The sequence below is a fragment of the Lagenorhynchus albirostris genome, chromosome 12 (genome assembly GCF_949774975.1).
Source record: "Lagenorhynchus albirostris chromosome 12, mLagAlb1.1, whole genome shotgun sequence".
Classification (NCBI taxonomy): domain Eukaryota; kingdom Metazoa; phylum Chordata; class Mammalia; order Artiodactyla; family Delphinidae; genus Lagenorhynchus; species Lagenorhynchus albirostris.
The window spans coordinates 49,274,165-49,298,991 of NC_083106.1; the positions used below are offsets into that span (position 1 = coordinate 49,274,165).

The window sequence follows — 24,827 nt, forward strand, 5'->3', positions numbered from 1 at the left end:
ATCCCATAGGGAGCAATCAGGCAGCAATTTAAAATTAATTGGCTTAGTGTGGAAGGCGATTTGCTTGAACTTGATGAAATATGCAGGGGCTTAAATTAATAATGTTTCATTATTTTTCTATAATCTGGAACATTCTGAGGCTGATAAGGAGGAAAATGTAGATTTAATCCAAGTATCTTGTATGTAAATCAACTGTTTTTTCCTCAGTTTCTCTAAAATAAGATATCACCAATACTGTTTTCTAACCTTATTATTTTTCACTTTATATAGTATTCATCTTCATATGTCAATATACATAAACACATAAAATGTTCAGGGTCTGCCTAATTTTTCATCATAGTGCTATGCCAATTTAATTGATTTCCCATTGGTGAACATTTAGACTGTTCTCCATTTTTTGTTAGTATAAAACAATCCTCAAGAGGGCCCATATCGGGACTTCCCTGGTGGCGCAGTGGTTAAGAATCTGCCTGCCAATGCGGGGGACATGGGTTTGAGCCCTGGTCCGGGAAGATGCCACATGATGCGGAGCAACTAAGCCTGCCCCCACAACTACTGAGCCTGTGCTCTAGAGCCCGCGAGACACAACTACTGAGCCCGCGCACCACAACTACTGAAGCCCACGTGCCTAGAGCCTGTGCTCTGCAACAAGAGAAGCCACTGCAATGAGAAGCCCGTGCACCGCAGCGAAGAGTAGCCCCTGCTCACCACAGCTAGAGAAAGGCCCGAAGCCCGAAGAGTAGCCCCTGCTCACCACAGCTAGAGAAAGCCCGAAGCAGCAACGAAGACCCAACGCAGCCAAAAAAAAAAAATTAATTAAAAAAAATAATTTTAAAAAAAAGGGCCCATATCAGTGTCTCCTGATACTTAGTTCAGTGTTGACTCTGATGTGTTGGGCTTCCGGAGGCTGTGTTCTTCTTTGTTTTGCTTTTGGCTAGACCTCCCCTCACCGCTGTGAGCCCCAGAGCAAAGTTTGGGAAAAGTAGGCCATGTTACTTGTCTATTTATTTGAAGTAAAATTTCCAAATAGTAAGTGTATAGGCCTCAGGTCATGGTTTCAGATCACAAGGCAGGGATGTTTAAGGACAGTTTGCAAAAGAAATTCTGGTTACTAAATTCAAATCCAAACTGATACATACAAGTTGTACCATGCTGGATAAGGCACTTGTCATCTCTGAATACGTTTCTTAATCATAATTATAATATCACAGGTTGTGGTGAGGATTCAATGACATGGTATACTGAAAGTGCCAAGCTTTTTAAGTATTCTCTTCCTTCAGATGTCAGATTCCCACAGGGCTGTGAGTAGAATTTCGGAGTACAGGAGCTAAGTGTGGTTTGGTGTTGTGCCTTAGGATGCTTCCAGGCACTATTGCTCGCCGTTTGGGACCAACAGGCCCCACACAGCCGTCCTTCTCCCCCCAAGCCCATCTCATCTTCTGACCTCTCCCTCTTGCTCACTCTGCTCCACACATTAGGCTCCTTGCTGTTCCTTAGCACATCAAGCATATGTGTGCCCTGAGGTCTTTTGTCGTTTCTTTTGCCTGAGATATCTACACCCAGCTATTCCTCCATGTATGCCCTTGCATCGACCCCTGATCTGTTTCTGATTTTTGCTGAGTTTATCTCAGCAGGGACTACATGACCACCCTATTCAAAAACTGCCACCTTCCTCTTCATATACCTCTCCTCACCCCCTTCTCTGCTACTCTCCTATCCCCTTACCCAGCTTTATTTTTCTTCCTAGCACTTTTCACCACTGGACATACTATTAATATTTCTTTGTTAACTGATTTATTGTCTGTTTCTTTTCACTAGAATATAAGTTCCATGTGGGCAGAGATTTTTATCTATTTTGTTCAATGTTATATCCTCAGGTTGGAGAACAGTGCCTGGCATATAGTAGATGCTTTTTAAGAATTTGTTAAAAGAATGAATGAATGAATGGATAGTTAAACAGGAAATATATATTCTGTTCATTTCTGAAGTATGAAGTTAATGAAGATACCAAGTTATGAAGCCACTTCGGCAGTTATTAAGCCTCTTTGTGGCTCCCATAGCCCTACTGCCTTTAGAAGGATCTCTTGAGATATAGTTTAATACATTTTATCATCATCATGGTCATCAGAATGATGGTAAAGATGATAATGAGAGGATACATTCCATAAGTGTGTGATGCTGCACAATAATAATGGCCACTAATGAAGGAGCATGACACTCTGCCAGGCACCACACCATGTGCTCTCCCTACATGACTGCCTTTAACCCTCAGAACTACTTGGGAGGCACTTCCCATTATCCCTGTCTATATAGATGAGGAAACGGTTTTGGAAAAGGTAACCAACATCAAGATTGAAATCAAAATCATCTGACTTTGAAGTTTACTTTTAACCACTATTCTGCATTGCTGAATTTGTTGCCAGAAGTATAGAAATATTAGATATCCAAAGCTGAATTCAAGGGGGTGGGTTATGGACACAAAAAATACTAAATACTGATTCAAATGGTGTCAATATAAAATATTCACCTGGGAGATCTAAAGCAAAGGGCAAGAGTAATGGCAGGTGTTAGAGACAGAGGGCAAGGGAGTGTCACTGGTATTTACATAAGTTGGCAAGGGAGGGGAATCACCTGGGCAGATTTGCCTGAGCTGAAGGAACTGGTGCTAGAGGACATTCAAGTTCCACACATCTGGATTTAGCCTGGGGCTACTGCAGCAGGCTCCTGAGAATAGCCATAGGCTGGGGGTGAGTGGGAGGGTGGGGGCAGAAGTATCAGGCAGAGTAGTTGGAGACTTAAGGTTTATCAGTTAACTTCTGAACCAGCTTTATGAATAGTATAATTTAAATGCTATAGGCCCCTGTCCTGCATAAATTCTCTCCCCATGCTTGCATCAGATTTCTTTAAAATAGCACAGACTCTTTTATTATAAAGTACTCATATTGAGTTTAAATGGCACAGTCCTTCAACAGTTATTTACTGCGCACTATTCAAGGAGGGTGGTCTACAGAGCTGAAGGAAGTAAAGGGGGTGATGGGGAAAACACAGACCTCAGAGACCTCTAGTTTCATTAAAGCTAGCTTTGCTTCCCTGGTAGCTGTGAATTGATAAAATAACTTGTGCATGGAGGATTTTTATAGTAGGATCATTGCCTAAGCCAAAATATGCATATAATGCATATCACGTGAAACAAGTCCTATAAATATCATTTTTTAAAAACCTCATTATATTACGAAGGAACTTCTTTTCTAAAATACCAGATACATGAGTTATATCACCATAGGGCAAGGAATAAAAATTTGAACATTAATTCTTTTTAGAGTATCTATTTTTATTCTTGCGTTAAAAAGACCTTACTGTTCCTATTTCATCCTCTCAGCTTAATCTTTCCATTTTTCTGAAAAGCAAGATGTATCATGGAATAACTTGTGAAATAAGCAGAATTTATATGAACACACACTCTTTAAATCGTGACCACAATTATAATTTAATACTTCATCATTTCAAAGGTTTTGCATTAAATTTAACTTATTCCAGAGTTATGAGGGAAAAAAATGGGATCATAAATGTAAAACTACTTACAAAATACAAGTGAAATCATTATAGAAATATTTTCATGGTATAGATATTAAACAATTAGGTAACTTACTCTAGTTATTGTTATAAGTGGAATCATAAAGCATTCTTTCCCTGCCATTACTATATTTTCTTTTTTAGTCTCAGAATGTTAATGTTTATTTATTGCTGTTTCTCAGATATAGTTGCTGGAAAAGGAGATGGTGGAGAGTCAATTTATGGACCAACATTTGAAGGTATGTATCTTTAAATTTTGTCAGTCACATTTTAATTGATTATTCAAATTTAACAGGACTGGATGATTTCACAACCCCAAATTAGATAGTGTTTGGGGTAATATACTACAAGTACACATACTAAAAGTGGGAATTTAAAATAGGGTAGGTGGGAAGGCATCCCAGTCCAGTTCAGTACAGCTTTGTACATAAAATTTTTCACTTGCCTAATTATGTTATTTCTTTAGGATAAGTTTCTAGAATTAGGATTGTAGGGGTAGAAGGGAATTTATATTTTTAAGCCTTGTACTTTGCCATGCTCACACTTAGAATTGGTACCTTGATAATCATCCTACTAAGACTGCTGTTGGGGATTCTGGAAAGATGATAGTGGTGGTGGCACAGTTTTTTAATTTTTTGAAATCCCAACATAAATACAGACCAAAAAAATTAGATAGGAAAACTAAAGACCCATGGATAACACAACAAAACTAGGTGACAAGGTATCTACATGAATTCCAAATATAAACAGGTAAGGACAAACTACCAACAGCCACAAAATCTGCATGGTATCAGCATGTATGTGAGAGAAAGCAGGGCATCTGACAGAGCTGAGAATATAGAACTCCACAATAGGCAATAGCAGTTGAGTGCATGCCTCATAAGGCTTGAGGAGGCTGGAGCAGTCTAACCTCTGCGAACTCTCAAAACCGATCTGAAAGGCCTCTCTTTCAGGAAGGAAGAAGTGCTGGGAATGGAATAAAAATTATGCAGGTATCAGGACAACAGTGATAAAGAGGGAAAGGCAACAGAGTCAGGAAATCTCAGAAAGCAAGTTGCCACACAGCTGAACAACACATGAAAATAGCAGAAGAGGGAACTTTGTGAAGTTAGGAAAACTACCTTCCTTCTAAAGCCACACCTACTTCTAAACATTGAGGAATACTAATTTTACATAAAACTAAAGTTGCATTAAAAAGCAGCAGAAATTTTCATGATTATTTAAGAAAAAAAAAAAAAAGAGCACAGTAACATCGCTACAGATAATGAAAGTACCCTAGAAAGAAGGCTCACAGAACAGAGCAAAACTGTAACAATTTCAAAACGAGCTAAAAGACATGAAGACAATGATATAAGACAGGAAAGAACTCATAAATCAAAATGAGGAAGCTTTAGACATGAGGTTACAGAACTAGAGAAAAGAATTAACAATAAAAGAAAATTTCAGAAATGAACAAATTAGAAGGAACACAAGACCAAATAGGCAGTCCAGTGGTTAAGACTCTGCCCTTCCAATGCTGGGGGCATGGGTTCAATCCTCGGTTAAGGAACTAAGATCCTACATGCTATGTGGCATAGCCCAAAAATAAAAAAATAAGAGAAGTAGAAGGTAGAAGAAGGAAATTTTTTTTAAACCAAAAAGAGATGAAGAAAGCTAAAAAGGATTTACAAGAAAGTGATAAATACTAAAGATAGAAAGAGAAGATCCAGCATACAGATGATAAGTATTCCTAAGGAATTAAACCAATGGAAGGGAACGGAACAAACACTAAGAATTATAATTAAAGAAAACTTTCCTGAAATAAAAAAGGATTTGATATTCTATATTTTGTTTTGGGTGGTGATTACACAACTATACCCAACTGTCAAAATGCATCAAAGTGAACATCTAAGACATATGCATTTTACTGCATGTTTATACCTCAAGTAAAAATATCTGCTTAAAAACTTGAAACTACTTACTGAAAGAACACACAGGTACCGGACAATACTGAACCAGAACAACCAACACCAGACATATTTTACTAACGTTATTAGATATTAAAGAAAAAGAAGAAAATTCTTTGGGCAGGTAGTGAGTCACAGCAAGTGATTTATAAGGGGAAGAAAAGTACATTATCATCATACTCTTATGCCAGAAGAAGATACAGTAATATATTTAGGATGCTCAAGGAAATGAAAAGTGAACTGGGGACTTTGTATCCAGTCAAACTGAATTTGAATTATAAAGGGCACACAGAGTTATCAACATGTAAAACTTTAGGGAATAGTGTTGTCATGAGTCCTTCCTGAGGAATCAGTGACTGCAGCATGAGTTTCATTCAGCCAAATTACAAGAGGGACACTGAAAGAAGAACTGGTGGTGAGCATTAATCATATAGTTACTTATAAAACTAAAATTTAATGAGGATTAAAAGGGTGAGAGTATGGTATACAATGACTATATGCTTAGTCTAACAATTTATTTTAAATGAAAGAAATGGGGAGAATATATGCAAAATTTTAAACTATTTTCAGTAAATTTTACTGGTGATGGTATTATTAATATTATTTTGAGATTGTTATATATATAATGTAGGAAAAAACAAGTAAGTAATTACGGGAATTTCTAATTTCATCATTTCCTGTGTCCTTGAGAACTGGAATCTTCAATGTGGAAGAAAGGAGATACAGATGAAATACGACAGAGGTTAATAAGTAAAATATTCCATAGTCCTGAATTTGAATTAGAAATATCACTTTAAACTCAAGAAGTATCATATCTGTATCTATATCTATATCTAATCTATACCTGTATCTATAGTTCTGCCCATGGAATTCCTCTGCAAACAATGACCAGCCGAGTAACGACAGAGACTCCTGGAATTTAGATTCTTGTTTTGAAATGTCATTTCTTGATTAAAGAAACCAGGGCCTCTGCGACAAATGGCAGATTCCAGTTCTGAGACAGGAAATTTTGAAATGAGCCTGGAACCTCAGTCATGCTATCATGGCATCAGATAGCCAGGAGTGCTATTAAAGATTTACTGGGGTCATGGCAAAGGGCTCAGGAGCCAAGTTGAAGAGTCTCTCACTGGCCGAAGATGAAATAATTTGAATAGTAATTACAGTTAATTGAAACCCAACAAATGTTTTAAATCCATGAGTTCATAATGATATTATAAAATAAAACCTACTTGCTTACCTCTGGGGGAATGATAGGAAATGAATTCATTATCTTGAAAACTGATAAATATAGGTAAAGAATCAAGCATTTATCTTGCCTTTCCTATAGGAACTATACCAAACTGTAGATAAGGGGAGACATCGTGTTACAAAAGTATTCCGATTAAGAATGAAAAGGAAAAATAAAATTAGAATGTCACCATTTCGCTGCCTCCAGGGAAATAATGGATGTAGGCATTGGCTGCATCAGCGTCTGCTAACTTCACAAACACAGAGACAATCAGACAGTATGAGCCTTCTGTTGAGAGGACACACTACCAAAGGGATAGAACAAGAGTCTGATGAAGCTGTTGGACCTAGCTTCCAATTTGCGAGAAATGCAATCAGTTCTGCTATAATGTGTTCTTAAAAATCTGTGCTATGTAAAATCATGAAATGAAAACCACAGGACTTATGGCAAAACTGAGGTAAAAAAACTTCCTCGGTGACACATTAATAAATAAGTTAATAACCTAATAAAAACAGTAACACAGTTTTATATATATTATGTGGTCAAGAAATACATCAGAACCATAATAAATAAGGCACTTTACCCTGAAAACTCCTTGACATCTGTGGAGGTGGCATGGGAAGAGCTGCAGCTTGTGAGTGATCTTGAGGTGGCGGAAGGAGCATTATCTGCAGCCAGAGGGAAGCTGTAACTCCAGATGTGGGTGGACGCAGCTCATACGTGGTGACGGATGTGGCTGGTCACGTCTGAGGTGTGTGTGTTCCTGGGTAGCTAGCTCAGTTCAGCAGAGGCAGTTTTCTACATTCGCCTGGTGGTTCTCCTAGAGGGAAGTGCATTAAAGCAGGGGTGAGATTCATCATGCTCAAGTCATTCCCGCCCTAATATATCAATCAAGGTGAAACAATCTGCATCTTCAACACAAGTATTAGCACAGAACCCACAGGACAGGGAACAGAGAAACCTGTTGAACTGCACCATGTGTGCAATCGGCAAACTCTGGCCTGGGAGAAATTCTAGAGGTGAAATAGCTTAGGTTAATTAACAGATAAAGTGTAAAAAAAGAAAGGGATAGAGGTAGAACCTGTGGAGGGAAGGCTGCCAAAGTTCTTTTTCTTGGTCTGAATGGTGGTTAAAAGGGTATTTGCCTTATAATAACTTTAACAATAATTCTAACTATAGTGTTCCATGGCTTTTTGTGTCTATACTTTAATACAATGAAAAGATTTAAAAAATAATCAATGGCCAAAGGAAAAGGGAAAAGTAAAAGCTGGTTTTCCTTCTAAGTTCATGTGGAGACAGCTTTATCAAATGAAATCATTCAAGTGACACCACTCATTTATTTATTCATAGAACTTTAAACTCTTAGTTAGGTGCTGACATGGTACTAGGACCTTAGAAAACAAAGATAATGTGACCCAGTTTCCACACTCCAGGATTTTAGTGTTTTTGTACAGACAGACATTTAAACAGATAAAGTACAGGCGCGAACAGGCGGAACACAGGCTCTAGGAGCATGGGCTTCAGTAGCTGTGGCTCACGGGCTCCACAGTCCAGGCTCAGTAGTTATGGCCCACGGGCTTAGCTGCTCCGTGGCATGTGGGATCTTTCTGGACCAGGGCTCGAAATGGTGTCCCCTGAATTGGCAGGCGGATTCTTAACCACTGTACCACCAGGGAAGTCCCTCCTTGTCTTTAAATGAAAGTAAACATTAATAAAAAGTAGAGCCTGATGCACTGTCAATATTCAATAATGCAACTAAGTTATGCAAAAGTATTTTTTAGTAGAAATAAGAACTAAAGATAATGTGGTCTGGGTAGCCATTTAAGGGCTATTCATTGTTTTTAATTGTGAGATTTATCTTATATAGAGAAACTGCATATGTACAATTTAAAAATAATTATTGGGACTTCCCTGGTGGTCCAGTGGCTAAGACTCCGCACTCCCAATGCAAGGGGCCTGGGTTCGATCCCTGGTCAGGGAACTAGATCCCACATGCTGCAACTAAGAGTTCACATGCTGCAACTGAGACCAGGCGCAGCCAAGTAAATACATAAATAAAAATATTTTTAAAAATATATTTTAAAAAAACTTAAAAATTATAAAGCAACCCCCCACATTACCATCTTTGTCAAGAAAGAAAAACTGCCAGCATGCCAGAAGCACCCCATTTGTCCATCCTCAATAATAACTCCATCTCCCTATTAGAGGTAACCACTAACCTGACTTTCTCCTTGTTTTTCTTGTTAAACACTTGTGTATGGATCCCTAAATAACAGAGTTATTGACTATTTTTGGACTTTATATAAATGGACTCATATGGCAGGCATTCTTTGTGTCTTGTTTCTTTCGTTCATCACTGCCTATGAGATTCATCCATGTCGTTAATAGCTGGAATTCTCTCATTTTCACTACTGTTTAATATTATGAATATACCCAAATAATCTATCCATTCAAGTACTGATAAACACTTGGCTATTTATTCCTAACGTCATGTACACAATCAACATGTTTTAAAATAAATATTTCAATGTCAAAGAGTGTTCTGCCTATGTTCTCATCTAGGAGTTTTATGGTTTCAGGTTTTACATTTAGGTCTTTAATCTATTTTGAGTTTATTTTTGTATATAGTGTGAGGGCATGTTCTAATCTCATTGTTTTACATGTAGCTGTCCAGTTTTCCCAGCTTATTGAGGAGACTGTCTCCTCTTCTCCTCTCCATTGTATATTCTTGACTCCTTTGTCATAGATTAATTGACCATGGGTGCATGGATTTATTTCTGGGCTCTTTATTCTGATCCATTGATCTATGTGTCCATCTTTGTGCCAGTGCCATGCTGTTTTGATTACTGTGGTTTTGTAGTATATTTTGAAGTCTGGGAGGGTGGTACCTCCAGCTTTGTTCTTTTTTTTCCAAGGTTGCTTTGGCAATTTGGGGTATTTTGTGGTTCCATATGAATTTTAGGATTATTTGTTCTAGTTCTGTGAAAAATGTCATGGGTATTTTGATAAGGAGTGCATTAAATCTGTAGATTGCTTTGCATCTTTGTTTCTTAAGGCAAAAGAAATTAAAGCAAAAATAAACAAATAGCCTAATTAAACTTAAAAGCTTTTGCACAGCTAAGGAAGACATCTGCAAAATAAAGAGACAACCTACTGAATGGGATAAGATATTTGCAAATGATATGACCGATGGGGGTTAATATCTCCAAAACATGTAAACAGCTCATACAACTCCATATGAAAAAAAGAAAAGAAAACAACCCTATCAAATGGGTAGAAGACCGGAATAGACATTTTTCCAAAGAAGACATACAGATGGCCAAGAGGCAGGTGAAAAGATGCTCAACATCACTAATTATTAGAGAAATGCAAATCAAAACTACACTGAGGTATCACTTCACACCAGTCAGAATGGCCATCATCAAAAAGTCTACAAATATCAAATGTTGGAGAGGATGTGGAGAAAAAGAACCTTGTACACTACTGGTGGGAATGCAGTTGGTGTAGCCACTATGGAAAACAGTATGGAGGTTCCTCAAAAAACTAAAAATAGAACTAAAATATGATCCAGCAATTCCACTCCTGGTATACATCCAGAAAACACAAGAACACTAATTTGAAAAGATACATGCACCCCAATGTTCAAAGCAGCACTACTTACAGTAGCCAAGCTATGGAAGCACCCCAAGTGTCCATCAACAGATAAATGGATAAAGAAGATGTGGTGTATATATATATATATATATATATATATATACACACATACATACATATATACATACATATATATATACATACATATATATACATATATACATATATATATATATATATATATATACACACACACACAATCGGATATTACTCGGCCATAAAGAAGAATGAAATACTGCCATTTGTAGCAATGTGAATGGACTGAGAGAATATTATGCTTAGTGAAATAAGTCAAAGAAAGATAAATACTGTATGTTATCACTTATATGTAGAATCTAAAAAAATAATACAAATGAATATATAACAAAAAACAGAGACAGACTCACAGATATAGAAAACAAACTAGTGGTTATCAGAGGGGAGAGGGAAGGGGGGAAGGGCAAGGTAGAGATATGAGATTAAGAGATACATACCCCTATGTATAAAACAGAAGAACAACAAGGATATCTTATATAGCACAGGAATTACAGCCATTATCTTGTAATAACTTTTAATGGAATATAATCTGTAAAAATACTGAATCACTATGCTGTACACCTGAAACTAATACTGTAAGTTAACTATACTTCAATTAAAAATATAAAAAATAAAATATTTCATTAAAGCAGTTTAAGAATGCTAGGTAGCATACCCAATTTACTTTTATATAACAATAAGTAATTAGTGAATAGCTATTATTATTTAAATATGCTGGTAAAATTAGGGCAGTAGGTTTAAAAAATTGATGTTGCAGGATTCAAGTCCAATTTCTACTTGACATTATTGTCTTCAGAAAATTATATAGAAATGTCCCAAACTGTCTGCTTATTCCCTTACCAGAGAGAATAGAGGCAGTTTCCCCAAACTTGAGAAAGCAGTAGTTGCTTTTATTATAAACATCAGAATGAGTTTTATATTAAATAAATTCAGAAACTGATTTTCTTCAGCAGGTGAATTCTGATTTCTATTTCAAACAAAGTTAAACCCTTAATGCTTTAAAAGTTCTCCCATAATCACAGAATTTTTGGTAAAAATGTTATAACTCTATAAATTTTCTTTCCAGTTACTTTCAGAATTTAAGAAAAATTGATCATAATATCTAAGAGCAATGACAAATACCATTTTGTTAAAACTCTCTGAATCTCTGCTTGGGCAGATTTCTATGCCATGTGATTTTCTATGAAATTAATGGGCTATTCTCTATTCCACTGAAATGAATATGGAGTATCAATGTAATTATAAAGATATATTTGCACAAAAATACTTTATTTTCATTTCATAAGATTTCAGAGGTCTTTATTCAGTGTGCAGTTTAAGAAGCTAAAAGTAACCACCATAGATATGGCTTAATTGCTTTGTTGTCTTAGCTTTGAAACTTAAAATAAGAATAGTCAGCAATTGCAGTTTAAGAAAATCTTGACAGTTAATATTCATATCTCTCAATTATTCCCAGAATTTGATAAAGTTATTGAATGAAAACTTTTACTGAATTTCTCTTCTATTACTTCCTTCTGTGTTTTTGAGTTTGGAGGCAAATCTTATTTCATGCTGGAAATGGTTCTTCCTGAAAATGGTGGCCCAATAATCACCATATAATTTTTTTACTTATTAATCTTACACTAAAAAAATCACTTTCCACAAAATCTTGGTCAACCCATATAAGGTTTGAAATTAAAATTCGTTTAAAGACTACTAAAAATAAGCATAAATTAACTTATTTTCATCATCAATATTTAAGGCCACACATGTTCCAAGTAATGTGCTAGGGGGCCTGGGGGTAAAGCGATGATGAGATAAAGCCCCTGCCTTCACAAACATGAAACAGCCTGTAAACAATTACATAAAGTGTTTTAAAGACTATAATAGAGGTCTGCAGAAGATGCTGTGAGGGGAAGGGTCTGTCTGTGAAAGGTTTCTCCAAGGAGTCATTTTTTTGTTTGTTTGTTTGCAAGGAGTCATTTTTAATATCACATTGATAGTTTGAATAAAATATTACTGCCAAAACAATACAAGAATGTTTGCTGACTTTTATTCCTAAAAAAAGGTATGTGCTTCCTTTTGTATTATTAATTTCAAGTTCTTCCTTTTACATTATCTATTTTCTTAGCACACTTGTTTTTAGCTATATTAATGATAAACTGAAGGTAAATGCTCAAATAGGTCTAAGACTTTCCAGCTTCTTTTTTTTAACAGCCCACTTGAGTGAAAGTAATATGAAACAAATAGAATATTTACAATTTGGAATATATTGCTAAATATGATTGAGAACCCTTGTTACCAAGCATTGTTTGTGCTTTACGGATTAGTATCAATCAAGAAAATAGAAATATTTTAGTGACCTATTGCATATTGTCTTTTCTAGATGAAAACTTCTCAATCCCTCATAATAAAAGGGGAGTTCTTGGAATGGTCAACAAAGGCCATCACAGCAATGGGTCACAATTCTACATCACACTACAAGCAACTCCCTATCTAGATAGAAAATATGTGGCTTTTGGGTATGTGCATTGTAAGTTCGTCTATATAATATTCATATATGTAAAAATGTGGTTCAAAAAGATGTGGGTAAGTATTGTACATAGTCTACGGGTAACTAAAAATAGAATTTAAAAGCCAAAGTAATACAAATACTGTAGACAAACATGTTCAGAAATAAGTATTTCATAAGAAGCTTGCTATCTATAATAAGCATGGAAACCATTTAGGCACAGCCATTATAATGTCCTGTGCATCCATCCATCCATCCATCATCCATCCTTCTATGGCTCTTCAGCCTCAAGGATATTGTCAATTCTTTTAACTACGAATAACACCACAGTTCTTAATAATGTAGATATATTTAGATGCAAAAGTGAGGTGAAGCCATTTATGTAATTGTCCATGAACACTGTGAAGAGAGAGATAAAATCATCCAAGCTACAAGTAACTTTATTTTTACTGAGCGATTTAAAATATGGAAATATCTCAGGTAATAATTACTAGAATATTATTAGCAAGATGCTTATAGGCATGTGGACCTAATATGGATGGTGACTATACTTTTCATCACTCCCGTGTTTCATATCTGTTTGATTACTGAAATGAATATAAATTGAAGCTTACTTTGTCTTTCCTGAATTGATGTATAAGGTGTCAGAACTTTTCTGAATATTAGATTATTCTAGCTACTCCACAGGGATAATTACTGACTCTTCATCCTCAGAAAAAATTCCAGGCCAATGTTAATTTTAAGCACAATTTAAACAAAAATTTAAGCACAATTATTCCTTCAGTGTAATGCAGGTGATATTTCCAGGTTGAAAAAAGCAGAAAGTATATTTTCATCCAAAGGAGATTTCTTTAAAGAGATGATTTTAACAGCTACATAAGCTAAAATAATGCATTTTCCTTGGTCTTAATAAACTATATTCTGATTTTGAAAATGCATTCTTCAATTATTTTTTAAATCCAAATAATTCTTACAATTTCTTAGATCTTTTAAATATCTTCCCGTCATCTTGCTGGTAGTACCTTGCCCTCAACCATATGCTTAGGTGATCCTTTATATCCTTCCAAAAGGTACCTTTCTCAAATGCAAACATGACTACTTTAAAAAAATTTAGTGACTCCTTCACCACCTCCACCCCCAGATGCATACAGCCTAGAGTTCAGAGCGGCATTCCAGGTCCTCCACCCTCTGGCCCCACATCTTTTTTCAGCCTTCACTGCTGCTGGCCTTCTGACCCATTCATTCAACCAGCATTCTATTAGGCACCTAACAAGTGCTAGTCCCGGTGCTCAGTCCTGGGGCAAGAGTGATGTGGCACAACTTCTGCCCTTCGGGGAGCCTATATAGTGTGTTGGAAAACCCAACAACTGTGACAGTGAGACATGAACATGCAAGCCCTGTAAAGAGTGCACTGGGAATACAGGAGAGAGGGCAAGGCAATAAGTACCCTCCAACTCCTTAGTAAAAGCCAACGCAGATCCTACAGGATGGTAGTGGAGAGGAGGAGTGCTTGGTCTCCTTTTGGCGATTGCCTTTTTCCATGTGATTCATCTTTAGGGGAATCTCTTGCACTAATTCGTTATCACCAACACACTGGCCTCAGGGAGGCACTGCACTGCTTTTATTGCTCTAGCCTAAGTATAATCTCAATTTTTTTCCCTTAAGCCTCCAAGTAACAGGTGAGTCTGGGCTGAAATATTTAAACAAGACCTGACAGAACGCTAGGGGAGAAGCAGAAAAGTAATACCATGATAGGCAACTAGATAATCTGACAAAATATAACTAACTCCTTCAAAATATAACTACCCTCCTTCCCTGCTGTAGAACTGCCTCTAGTGGAAGATGCTTTCTCTTCCCTATCATCACAGAGCACCCGCAGGTTTATCTGAGCTTCCAGAAGCCCAGACATGGTTACCAAGGTCCAGAGAGATACAGAAATTTCCTTTCCTATTTGAGACAGACCCTCCTTCCAAGCCCTAGTTTCTGGTACATGAACTTGCCTTGTCTTCAGATGGATGACACTGGGAATGCCCTTTAGGGGAGATTGCATCAACCCACAGTCTTGTTGATGGCCCTGCCCTGTGGTTTCACAGGGAAAGAATATCAAAATACAAGCCTGTAAGATCTCCATTCACACATACATAGGTCAAAGGGGTATACGTTGGGGATAGTGCTGGGGAGGAATTAATTTCATTATAAGGGACCCCTAAAGTGGGGAGGAGTCACGGAAAGCTTCATGAGAAGGTGAAATGGGTACTGAAAGTCATGTAGAAGTTAGCCAGATAGAGAAGGCTGGAAAGCAAAGTGAGTAAAATAAATTTTAGAAAAGAGTGAAGAACCTCTGTAGAGAGGCCCTAAGGAGTATCCTATCTACCAGTCATCTAGTTTGGCTAGAGCTTAGAGCCCAGGGGGAAATGGAGAGAGTAGAGGCTGGAGAAGATGAGACAGCCAAGTCCTGGCTCTCAAAGGGCTGTGGGTGCCATGCTGCTGAGCACAGGCCCCCACCTGAAGGGGCTGGGAAGCCATGGAGAATTTTAAGTTGGGAGCAACATGACCAGGTTCTTGTTCTGAAAAAAATCTCTTTTTAGCAGAAGTGAGGAATTAATTGGCAAAGGATGAAAATGAAGGTAGAAAGGCCAGTTAAGAAGCGATGGTAACCACCTAGAGGGGTGGGATAGGGAGGGTGGGAGGGAGACACAAGAGGGAGGAGATATGGGGATATATGTATATGTATAGCTGATTCACTTTGTTATACAGCAGCAACTAACACACCATTGTAAAGCAATTATACTCCAATAAAGATGTTTTAAAAAAAAAAAAAGAAGCGATGGTAATAGTAGGCCATAAATGAAGTCCTAGTCTAAGGCACTGGCAGTACAGATGAGCAGGGGATAAATGGAAAAATTCAACAGATATTTGGAAATTAGATTCAAAAAGACTTTATGACTATTTAGATGTTGGTGGTGAGGTTATGGGAAAGGTATAGAGCAATGGTATCTAATAGAACTTTCCGCAGTGATGGAAATGTACTATGATCTGTGCTGCCCAATATAACAGCCGCGAGCCACATAAGCCACTTAGCACTTGAAATGTGGCCAGTGCAACTGAGGAACTACATTTAATTAATTTAATTTAATTTAAATAGCCACCTGTGGCTATTGGCTACCATATTGGGCAGTGAAGATCTGGAGGAACTCCTAGGATTTTGGAACTGAGTGGATGGCTGGTGCCATTCACTGCAGTAGAGAATACAAGAAGGAGGATATGGGAGAGAAGATCATGAATTCAAGATGGACAAGTTATGTTTCAAGTGAAGATACCTGTATGACAGGCAGATGGCAACTCCTGAATACCAGGAGTAGGTATTCAAGCTGGGCAAGGGCTAGAGATGTAGATTTGGAAGCTTTGAACATGGCAGCTGAGCTGCAGCCAGACCAGAGTACCATCCCTCCCAGAACAGCCTCTGGGCCTTTGCTTGGCTTGTTACGTTCTGCCTTCCTTCAGTCTGCCAAACTCCTGTTCAAGGCTTAGGTCAGAAATACCCCCCCTAACTACCAAAATCAAACTGCCTCTTTGTCCTCTTGGCACACTGTGAACAACTTGGAATAGGAACGGAGTCTCACTTACTTTGTGCCCTAACACCTGTCACAGTGGAAAGGTGCACACAGTAGGTGCTCATTCTGTATTTGTGAAACTAATATGGAGAATAGGCTTCACAGCCTCTTGGGTTTTTTTTTTTTTTTTTTTTTTTGCGGTACATGGGCCTCTCACTGTTGAGGCCTCTCCGGTTGTGGAGCACAGGCTCCAGACGCTCAGGCTCAGCGGCCATGGCTTACGCGCCCAGCCGCTCCGCGCATGTGGGATCTTCCCGGACTGGGGCACGAACCCGTGTCCCCTGCATCGGCAGGCGGACTCTCAACCACTGCGCCACCAGGGAAGCCCTTCACAGCCTCTTTGGACAGAGGTGAATCTGTCCATTTATTCCCTGCTCTTCATCCTCAGAATGTATATTGTGTCCTGCTCTGTGTCATGTTTTCTAATTGGGATGGCAAAAATAGAGCCCCCCAGAAAAGAAATGACTAGAGATGGTCAGTGTCAGCACTGACACTGTCCCCATAAAGGATCACGAAATGGAAATTGCACCTTCCCCTTAACCACTGCTTCAACCCAAACACTGGCAGAGGGCACAGTCCTATGTTTAGAGCTATCTCTCTGGCCTCTGCTGCCTTTTTTTAGTTGAGAGAACCATCAGAAGTCTAGTTCCACTCAGGGAGTTCTGGCTTGTGGCCAGCGAACATGTACAGAGACCCAAACTAGCATGGCTCTGGGCTGTCTTTTATTCATGTATTCAGTGGATGGCAATGAGGTGCCCACTCTGTGCTAGGTACTGAGCACTAAGCAAAAGCATTTAAATTGGGAGCAACATGACCAGGTTCTTGTTCTGAAAAAAATCTCTTTTTAGCAGAAGTGAGGAATTAATTGGCTGGAAGTCCTAGTCTAAGGCACTGGCAGTACAGATGAGCAGGGGATAAATGGAAAAATTCAACAGATATTTGGAAATTAGATTCAAAAAGACTTTATGACTATTTAGATGTTGGTGGTGAGGTTATGGGAAAGGTCTCTGCCCTCAGGGGAGAATCAGAAATTAATCCAAGAAGCATAGAAATAAATGTCAAATTTATCCCTGATCACCCCTATAAGGGAGAGGGGGAACTTGACATAAGCGGGGCAGGGAGGGGGGCGGTGTCTGGGAAACATCCCCCAAGGTAGTGATGGCTAAGATCTGAAGGAAGGCCAGGAGGTGACCAGGCCAGGGGACAGAGGGAGGCAAGAGCAAAGGAGACAGCTGTGGCAGGAAGGGCACATGGGGCGGTGGCTGAAGTGCTGAGAGCCAGTCTGGCTGGAACCGACAGAGCAAGGGAGCATGCTGCAAGGCACCCTCAAGGGGAGTGGGGAGGCCGGCCATGGGAGAGGCCTTTGGTCTTTATCATAAGGATGATGGGAAATTATTGAAGTGTTTTAAGTGGGGGAGGTGAGACCACATTAGCATTTTGAAAAGATCGCTCTGACGGCAGTGAGGATAAGACTGGAAGGGTCCCGGAGCAGGTGTGGAGGAGCATGGCAAAGTGGACATATCTAGAGCTATTTAAGATATTTATGACTGATGTTAATTTAATTTGTAGGAAACAGCCTTAGCTAAGCTAGATAGGACTCAATTTAGGAATGGAAGCTAAATGTGAAAATTTATGACTGACTGAATTTTCCATTTTTTTCTCCTATATAGGCAATTGATTGAAGGAACAGATGTTCTTCATCAACTAGAATTGGTTCCAACAGAGAACGAAAGACCAATACAACAATGTGTAATTATTGACAGTGGAGAGTTTTATGCCTAACCTTCATATCAGTATTTTCTGACGATTTATTATTGTATATCTGATCAGCTGTTTCTACATTTAATTAAAGTGTTTGTTAAAATTTGATTTGAAAGCTGTGGCGGATGCTGTAGGTTAGCTCTCCCAACACCCAATCCCTCCCCATTTTCCTTTCTTGCCTAAAGCAAAATATACAATTTTCTAGCCTCCTTTGCAGCTAGGAGTAGCCATGGGATACTGTTCTGGCCAGTGAGACAGCAGCAGAATGCCAGTGGTCCTGCCCCTTCCCCTCTATCCAGTTTTGAATGCAGAGAGGCTGGAGCCATGAAGGAAAGGCCAAGAGAACAACAGAGGTGTCAGCCCCAATTCTTGAGCTGCGGGACCAATACCAGCAACTCCCTATGTCTAGATTTCTTGCTATCTGAGACAAATAGATCCCTGTTTGTTGGTCAATTATTGTTACTTGTAGTCAAAACCATTCTTAATTTAGCAGCAGTACCTAATGGCCTTTGAATCCTAAAACATTTGTACCTATAACAGAATTATATTGGTGTCTGTAATTATATTTCTGCCATAAGAAAATTGGTAAATAACCAAATAGCAGAGAGGCAACAGAAAAAAATTCATTATAATATTTCATTGTTTATACATAACATTCAGAAAAGGATATACACTTTAGATGGTTTTATGAATAGAATGCTTGTCTCTGAGCCATACCAACCATATGAAAACCAAGGGCTTGGGTTATAGTCCCTGTGGTGGTGGACTCCTGAGATGTTACTGGGATCCAGTTTTATCAGCTGCCCCTTAAGCTGAGATTCTCAAACCCACGTCACCTAGGGAAGCTTTTCGACAAAGACTACAGGACCCTGTCCTTGACCTGCAGAGTCTCTAGATGTGGGACAGGGATTCTGCGCATTTGCTTAGCTCTCTCCCCAGAGGTTCTTATTTAAGCCACCTGGGCACTGGGCACTTGGGAATCACTGCAAGACATAAGCAACATGTTTCAGCCCCCTTTTTGCAGTCAGTGAGGTGCTTGCCTCTGTTAGTGGTGACTGCGCTCAGCTGCCGCCACCACTGCTGTCGAACTGCTGCTCTGCCCAGACCCACTGCACTTCTCTTGCCCTTAAGTGAAGGTTTGTCTTCCAAGCACAATCTCTCTTTGAGCTGATCTTAAGGAGACAGCCCCCTAATTGACCTGGGGCTTGCCAAAGGGAGGCAAAGGATTTTTAAAAACTTTTAATTTTGAAATGATTATAGGTTCACAAGTAATTGCAAAAATAGAACAGAGCAGCCCTGTGTACAGATCACCGTTTCCCCAGGGGTCCTATCTTACACTACAGTATAACATCAAAACCAGGCAACTGACAATGGCAGCGTTGTCATTTTATCCTGTATATTGTAGATCTGTGTAAGTGGCACCACAATAAAGACACAGAACTTTTTCAGCACCACAAAAGCCTCCCTCTGGCTAGCCCTTTATAGTTAACCTACTCCCTTGCTCCCATCGGGCATCTATATGTACCTCTATCTTCCTCCCTTCCTTCCTTTCTTTCTCTCTCCTTCCCTCTCTTTCTCTCTCTGCCCTCTCTCTCTCTTTTCCTGTCTCTCTCTCTCCCTCCTCCCTCCCTCCCTCTCTCTCTCTTTCTAATAACAGCTTCATTGCTATTGCCATATGGTTCTATCCTAAGCTCTGAGGTGGACGGTGAGGAAGCGTACTGCCTGTGTCACGTTCTCAAGTGACCCAGGGGCAGCAGAATGTTAAGAATGTGTGTTCTAGAGCCAGACAGCCTGAGTTTGAATCCTGGCTCTGCCCTTCCCTTGCTGCATGAACTCAGGTAAGAACTTCACTGTGCCTCTATTGCCTCATCTCAAAACAGCAGTACCTACCACACAGAGCTGCTGTGAGGGTTCGGGGGATCAGGAATTTGTAGACAGGATCTAGAATACGACCAAGTGCTCGATACACATATGATTAATAAAATCCTGGTATATGACCTTCAGAGTGTTGTCTAGGAACTTGTATTTTTAAAAAACTCCTCAATGACTGATTAACAGCCAGATTTGGGAAACACTGAAGAGGAGGTATCTCCTCCTCTTCTACTCTTAGGAGTTTTGGCCAACCTGAGAATTCAAGCTGTTTGTATGAAGCCTCCAGATCCACTCCCTGGGCCTTTGGAGGGGTTCCTCCAGTCACACTGGTGACACCTCAAACAAAGGGGCACTGGGCTTGCCGCAGAGGCTCTCAGCAACTCCTGAAGCATGCGATGAAAGAAACTGACACGTTGCAAAGGTCCTGGTTAAAACATTACAGGAATTAGTCATGTAATAACAAGCAGCAGAGCAATTCTTACTGGCAATGAACCTGTATATTAGGGCATTAAGCATCTTTCTGATATTGTGAAAGAACTGGGATATTTGCACGGGTGTAAGAAACTGATGCCAGCTCCCCTTATTTTTCAGTTTGGCTGCAATGTAAAGGTAGAACTCTGCTAACCACCTAAAGGATGGCAAGTTCATGGTCACTTTGTTTGCTCTCACTTCCCACTTTTAGGCTGTGTAGAAACTTTAGTCACAGATTGTATATGCAGTGGTTCTTACTGCCATCATTTAAAGGTACATGCACTGATACTTCTGTCTTAGAATATATTGTCTTAGAATGATTTATGTTTAACTATATTGTTTGGAGAAACTGATTGTTACAGAGGACTCAGAAGCTTATCCCAGTTAACTCCAAATATAAGACTTTGATTTAACCAAAATGAAAGATTCCGATTTGATTAAACAGAAGGAATTCTAAATTTGTCCAAGTCTACAAATATGAGAGTAAAGGCATTCTGATGCTTTGTACAAAATGTTAGCTATGTGACCTAGCCCTAAATGCTGATATGGCCAAGTCAAGTACATATGCTCTGTCTTACGCCAAGCCATGTGAATAAGCAGAGTGTGGTATCGTTTCATTTTGTTTATTTTGGGAGATTGGAGATAAATATTTTAAATTCTGTCTAAAGAATATGTTTTCCCCAACTCCAAACAATGCCAGCTATTTGTTAATGAACGAATAGGCTGGCAACCTCAGGATTCCATACTATTTACATTTTATACATATTTAAAATCAGGTGTGTTTGTTTTAGTCCCAGCTAGCTAGCAAAATGGTGCCCAAATCACTTAACCTTGCATTTTCTTCATTTGTAAAAAGAACAAATAGGAGTAAAGAAGTTGTTAGCGCCCTTCAGGCTCTAAAACTTCAGTGGTTCCCTGAGTAAATTTATAAAATCAATACTATTATCTACTTTTGGGCTTCAATTTCACTAGTAAAATCGGGGTACATCTATCTCATAGTGGTTTGAGGATTGAGATAATTTGTGAAGACACCACTAATGATCCTTGACACATAGCAGAAGTTTGATAAAAATTATCTTCCCATCCGGAATGTCAACCCACAAAAAACAGAGAAACTGCCACTGATAGAAAGAACATCATTATCATTTCAAGAAACAGCAAGTCCCTGTTATGCTCAGTGTTAGCTATTCTCACTAACATACTAATTTCCAATTGACTGAATTAATTCAAAGGTATATCCTCAAAATTAAAATTAATCTCTATCAACCTAGTGATACTCTTTCCCTCATGGAAACTCATTTTTTAAACTACTATATTGCTTATACCATCCACTACCCTTCCCAAAATGGAATCGCAACTTAAACTTGCAAATCTAGTTGGTCCATATCTCCAATAAATTTTATACATCATACAAAATGTAACAAACTCAGTAGTAACACATAAAACACAAATTACAAAGTTTGACACTTGATAGGGGGCTTTGAAAACGTGGTGAATCATAGGTTCTTCTACTTCAGTGAGCATCAGAAATGCTTGAGCCTATTAAAACACAGATTCCTGGGCCTCACACCAGTTTCCCATTCAGTGGATCTGGAGTGGGTTCGAGAATTTGCATTTTTAACATGTACCAGGTGATGATGACCTGCTGGCCTGGAGACCACACGTTAAGAACCACTGGGATATATTAAAGTCATAGATACATGAGAGACTTGTGGCATACAGGTATGCAGAACAAATAAAAAAGTTATTAAACGCTAAAGTGTGACAACAGAAAAGAATGAGAAAAAATGATGAGACAAGAAACTGATTTCATCAAAGCAGCAGGGAGGTATGCAAACACTGATCAATCAGAAGGGATAGCAACTAGAGGCCTGGTGCAGGGTCCTAGAGCTCTTGGCTGGGCTGGAAGTGAGCCCTCCACTTCTAGAGAGGCAACAGGGCAGTCTGGGGTCTCAGAAGAGTGACTGGGACCCTTGCTTGGGCTGCTCGGGCAGTGATCTTTACCATTCAGTACAGAATCAGTTGAACATTTTAATAAGCAGAATATCCATCAGGGTGTGTTCCGACTGAAAAGCAGCACTCCAAGACAGGATTGGGAGGAGCACAAAGGATGCCTGGGCACAGGGGGAAGTAGTGGGTAATGCTGGTATCAGAAAGCTGCCTGGGTGTAGTTTACTTTGAACTCGGGGGTTGTTCCTAAGGAATGAGTTATTAACAAGTCTTCATTCTGTTTCCTAAAGGACTAAGAGATATAATGGGAAAAGCTCTAGCCTGCCCAGGATTTAAAGCAGTATAGAAATAAAAATAAATGTGTCTCAAATGCCAGCCTAAAGGGAACCTAGGCTGGGCTCCAAGACTCCTGCATATCCAGTAGTTTTGTGTTGCTTGTACCATAACCTTACATACCTTTGTAAAACAAGCAAAAACCCAAATAAAGAAACAAAAACTTCACAACATGTCTTGCTTGATGTAATTTCGTAGAGGATTCACCACTAAGAATTGCAGCCACTTAGGAGAATAGTTCTCCACAGGCTATAGTGTAAAGCAGTCTTCTCAGACTTTAATAGGTGCACATATGGATCTCGTTAAAATGCAGATTGTGATTCAGGAGGTCTGAGGTGAGGCCTGACCTGCATTTCTAACAAGTTTTCAAGTGGTATGAATGGTATTGGTTCATGAACCAGGCTTCGAGAAGCAAGGGTAAAGTAGTGGTTTGCAACCTAAGCTGCAGACAAGAAACACCTGGGGAGTTTTTACAACTCCTGAAGCCCAGACTTTATTCCAGATGAATTAAATCAGTACCCAGGCATCAGTATTTTTCAAAATGTCTGGGTGGTTCCTATTTTCAGCCAAGGTTGAGAACACCTGCTTTAAAGTGTAATGCTCCCCTGTGAAACCCTGGAACAATTATCAAGGAAATACCATAGTCCAAGTGGAGAGCATCTAGTATTTTATCACCAATCCTAATCACAGTGTGAACAGTAAGAATACGAATACACAGTTTTAGCTCACTGTTAATATTTGACTTATTACAATCCTTCTCTAGTTTTGTTGAAAGTTATTTAAATATTACACAAGGTTTAATACCTGTTAAAACTGTATTATACGCATGTAAATCAAGAAGTTAGAACACTCCCTTACATCATACACAAAAATAAAATGAAAATGGCTTAACTTAAATATGACATGACAACATAAAACTCCTAGAAGAGAACATAGGCAGAACATTTTCTGACATAAATCGTAGCAACGTTTTCTTAGGTCAGTCTCCCAAGGCAAAATAAATAAAGACAAAAGTAAGCAAATTGGACCTAATCAAATGTAAAAGCTTTTGCACAGCAAAGGAAGCCATAAACAAAATGAAAAAACAACCTGCGGACTGGGAGAAAATATTTGCAAAGGATGCAACCGACAAGGGCTTAATTTCCAAAATATATAAACAGTTCATGGAACTTAGTAACAAAAAAAACAAACAACTGTATCAAAAAATGGGCAGAAGATCTAAACAAGACATTTATCCAAAAAAGACATACAGATGGCCAACAGGCACATGAAAAGATGCTCAATATGGCTAATTATTAGAGAAATGCAAGTCAAAACTACAATGAGGGACTTCCCTGGTGGTGCAGTAGTTAAGACTCTGTGCTCCAAATGCAGGGGGCCGGGGTTCAATCCCTGGTCAGGGAACTAGATCCCACATGCATGCCACAACTAAGAGTATGCATGCCACAACTAAGGAGCCCGCGAGCCACCACTAAGATGCGGCGCAACCAAATGAATAAATATTTTTAAAAAAAAGTTGACTCGTGCCTTCATTTGGTCTGGTGTCAGATGGTTATGTGCTAAATAAATACCGTGTGAGAAATATCCTGAGAAAAGAAATACCTTTCTTTGTTTGAAGGCTGATAATGAGACCTCACTTACTTACTTGTCTGTACTCTCACGCTTCTGGCCATAGGTTGGATCAGTCAAAAACCGAGTTTCTTGTTTACATCCAAGCAAATCTCCAACTAGTGTAGTTGATGGAACAAATATTCATAGTCATGAGGGTACAGAAGCATCCCACTGATCCGATTTTAGGGTTAGGAAAGGCTTCAAGTTTAGGTAAAAAATGATAAAGCACTTACGCAGTCTTCTTTTTTGGCGTTTCCATAGAAAAGCAGATCTCAAAAGCAACTGAT

The 24,827-nt window shown here is 38.8% G+C and overlaps 1 protein-coding gene across 2 annotated transcripts in view; it reads left to right on the plus strand.

Moving 5' to 3' along the window:
- The window catches only part of PPIL6 (peptidylprolyl isomerase like 6), a 34,291-nt gene extending 15,880 nt beyond the window's left edge, over positions 1 to 18,411 (plus strand). For both annotated transcript variants that reach the window (XM_060167364.1, XM_060167365.1), the window contains 3 exons: positions 3,756 to 3,812; positions 12,803 to 12,938; positions 18,213 to 18,411. In XM_060167364.1, coding sequence (XP_060023347.1) covers positions 3,756 to 3,812; positions 12,803 to 12,938; positions 18,213 to 18,324 — 305 coding nt within the window. In that variant the 3' untranslated portion in view covers positions 18,325 to 18,411. The remainder of the gene's footprint in view (positions 1 to 3,755; positions 3,813 to 12,802; positions 12,939 to 18,212) is intronic.
- Positions 18,412 to 24,827: the final 6,416 nt, after the last annotated feature.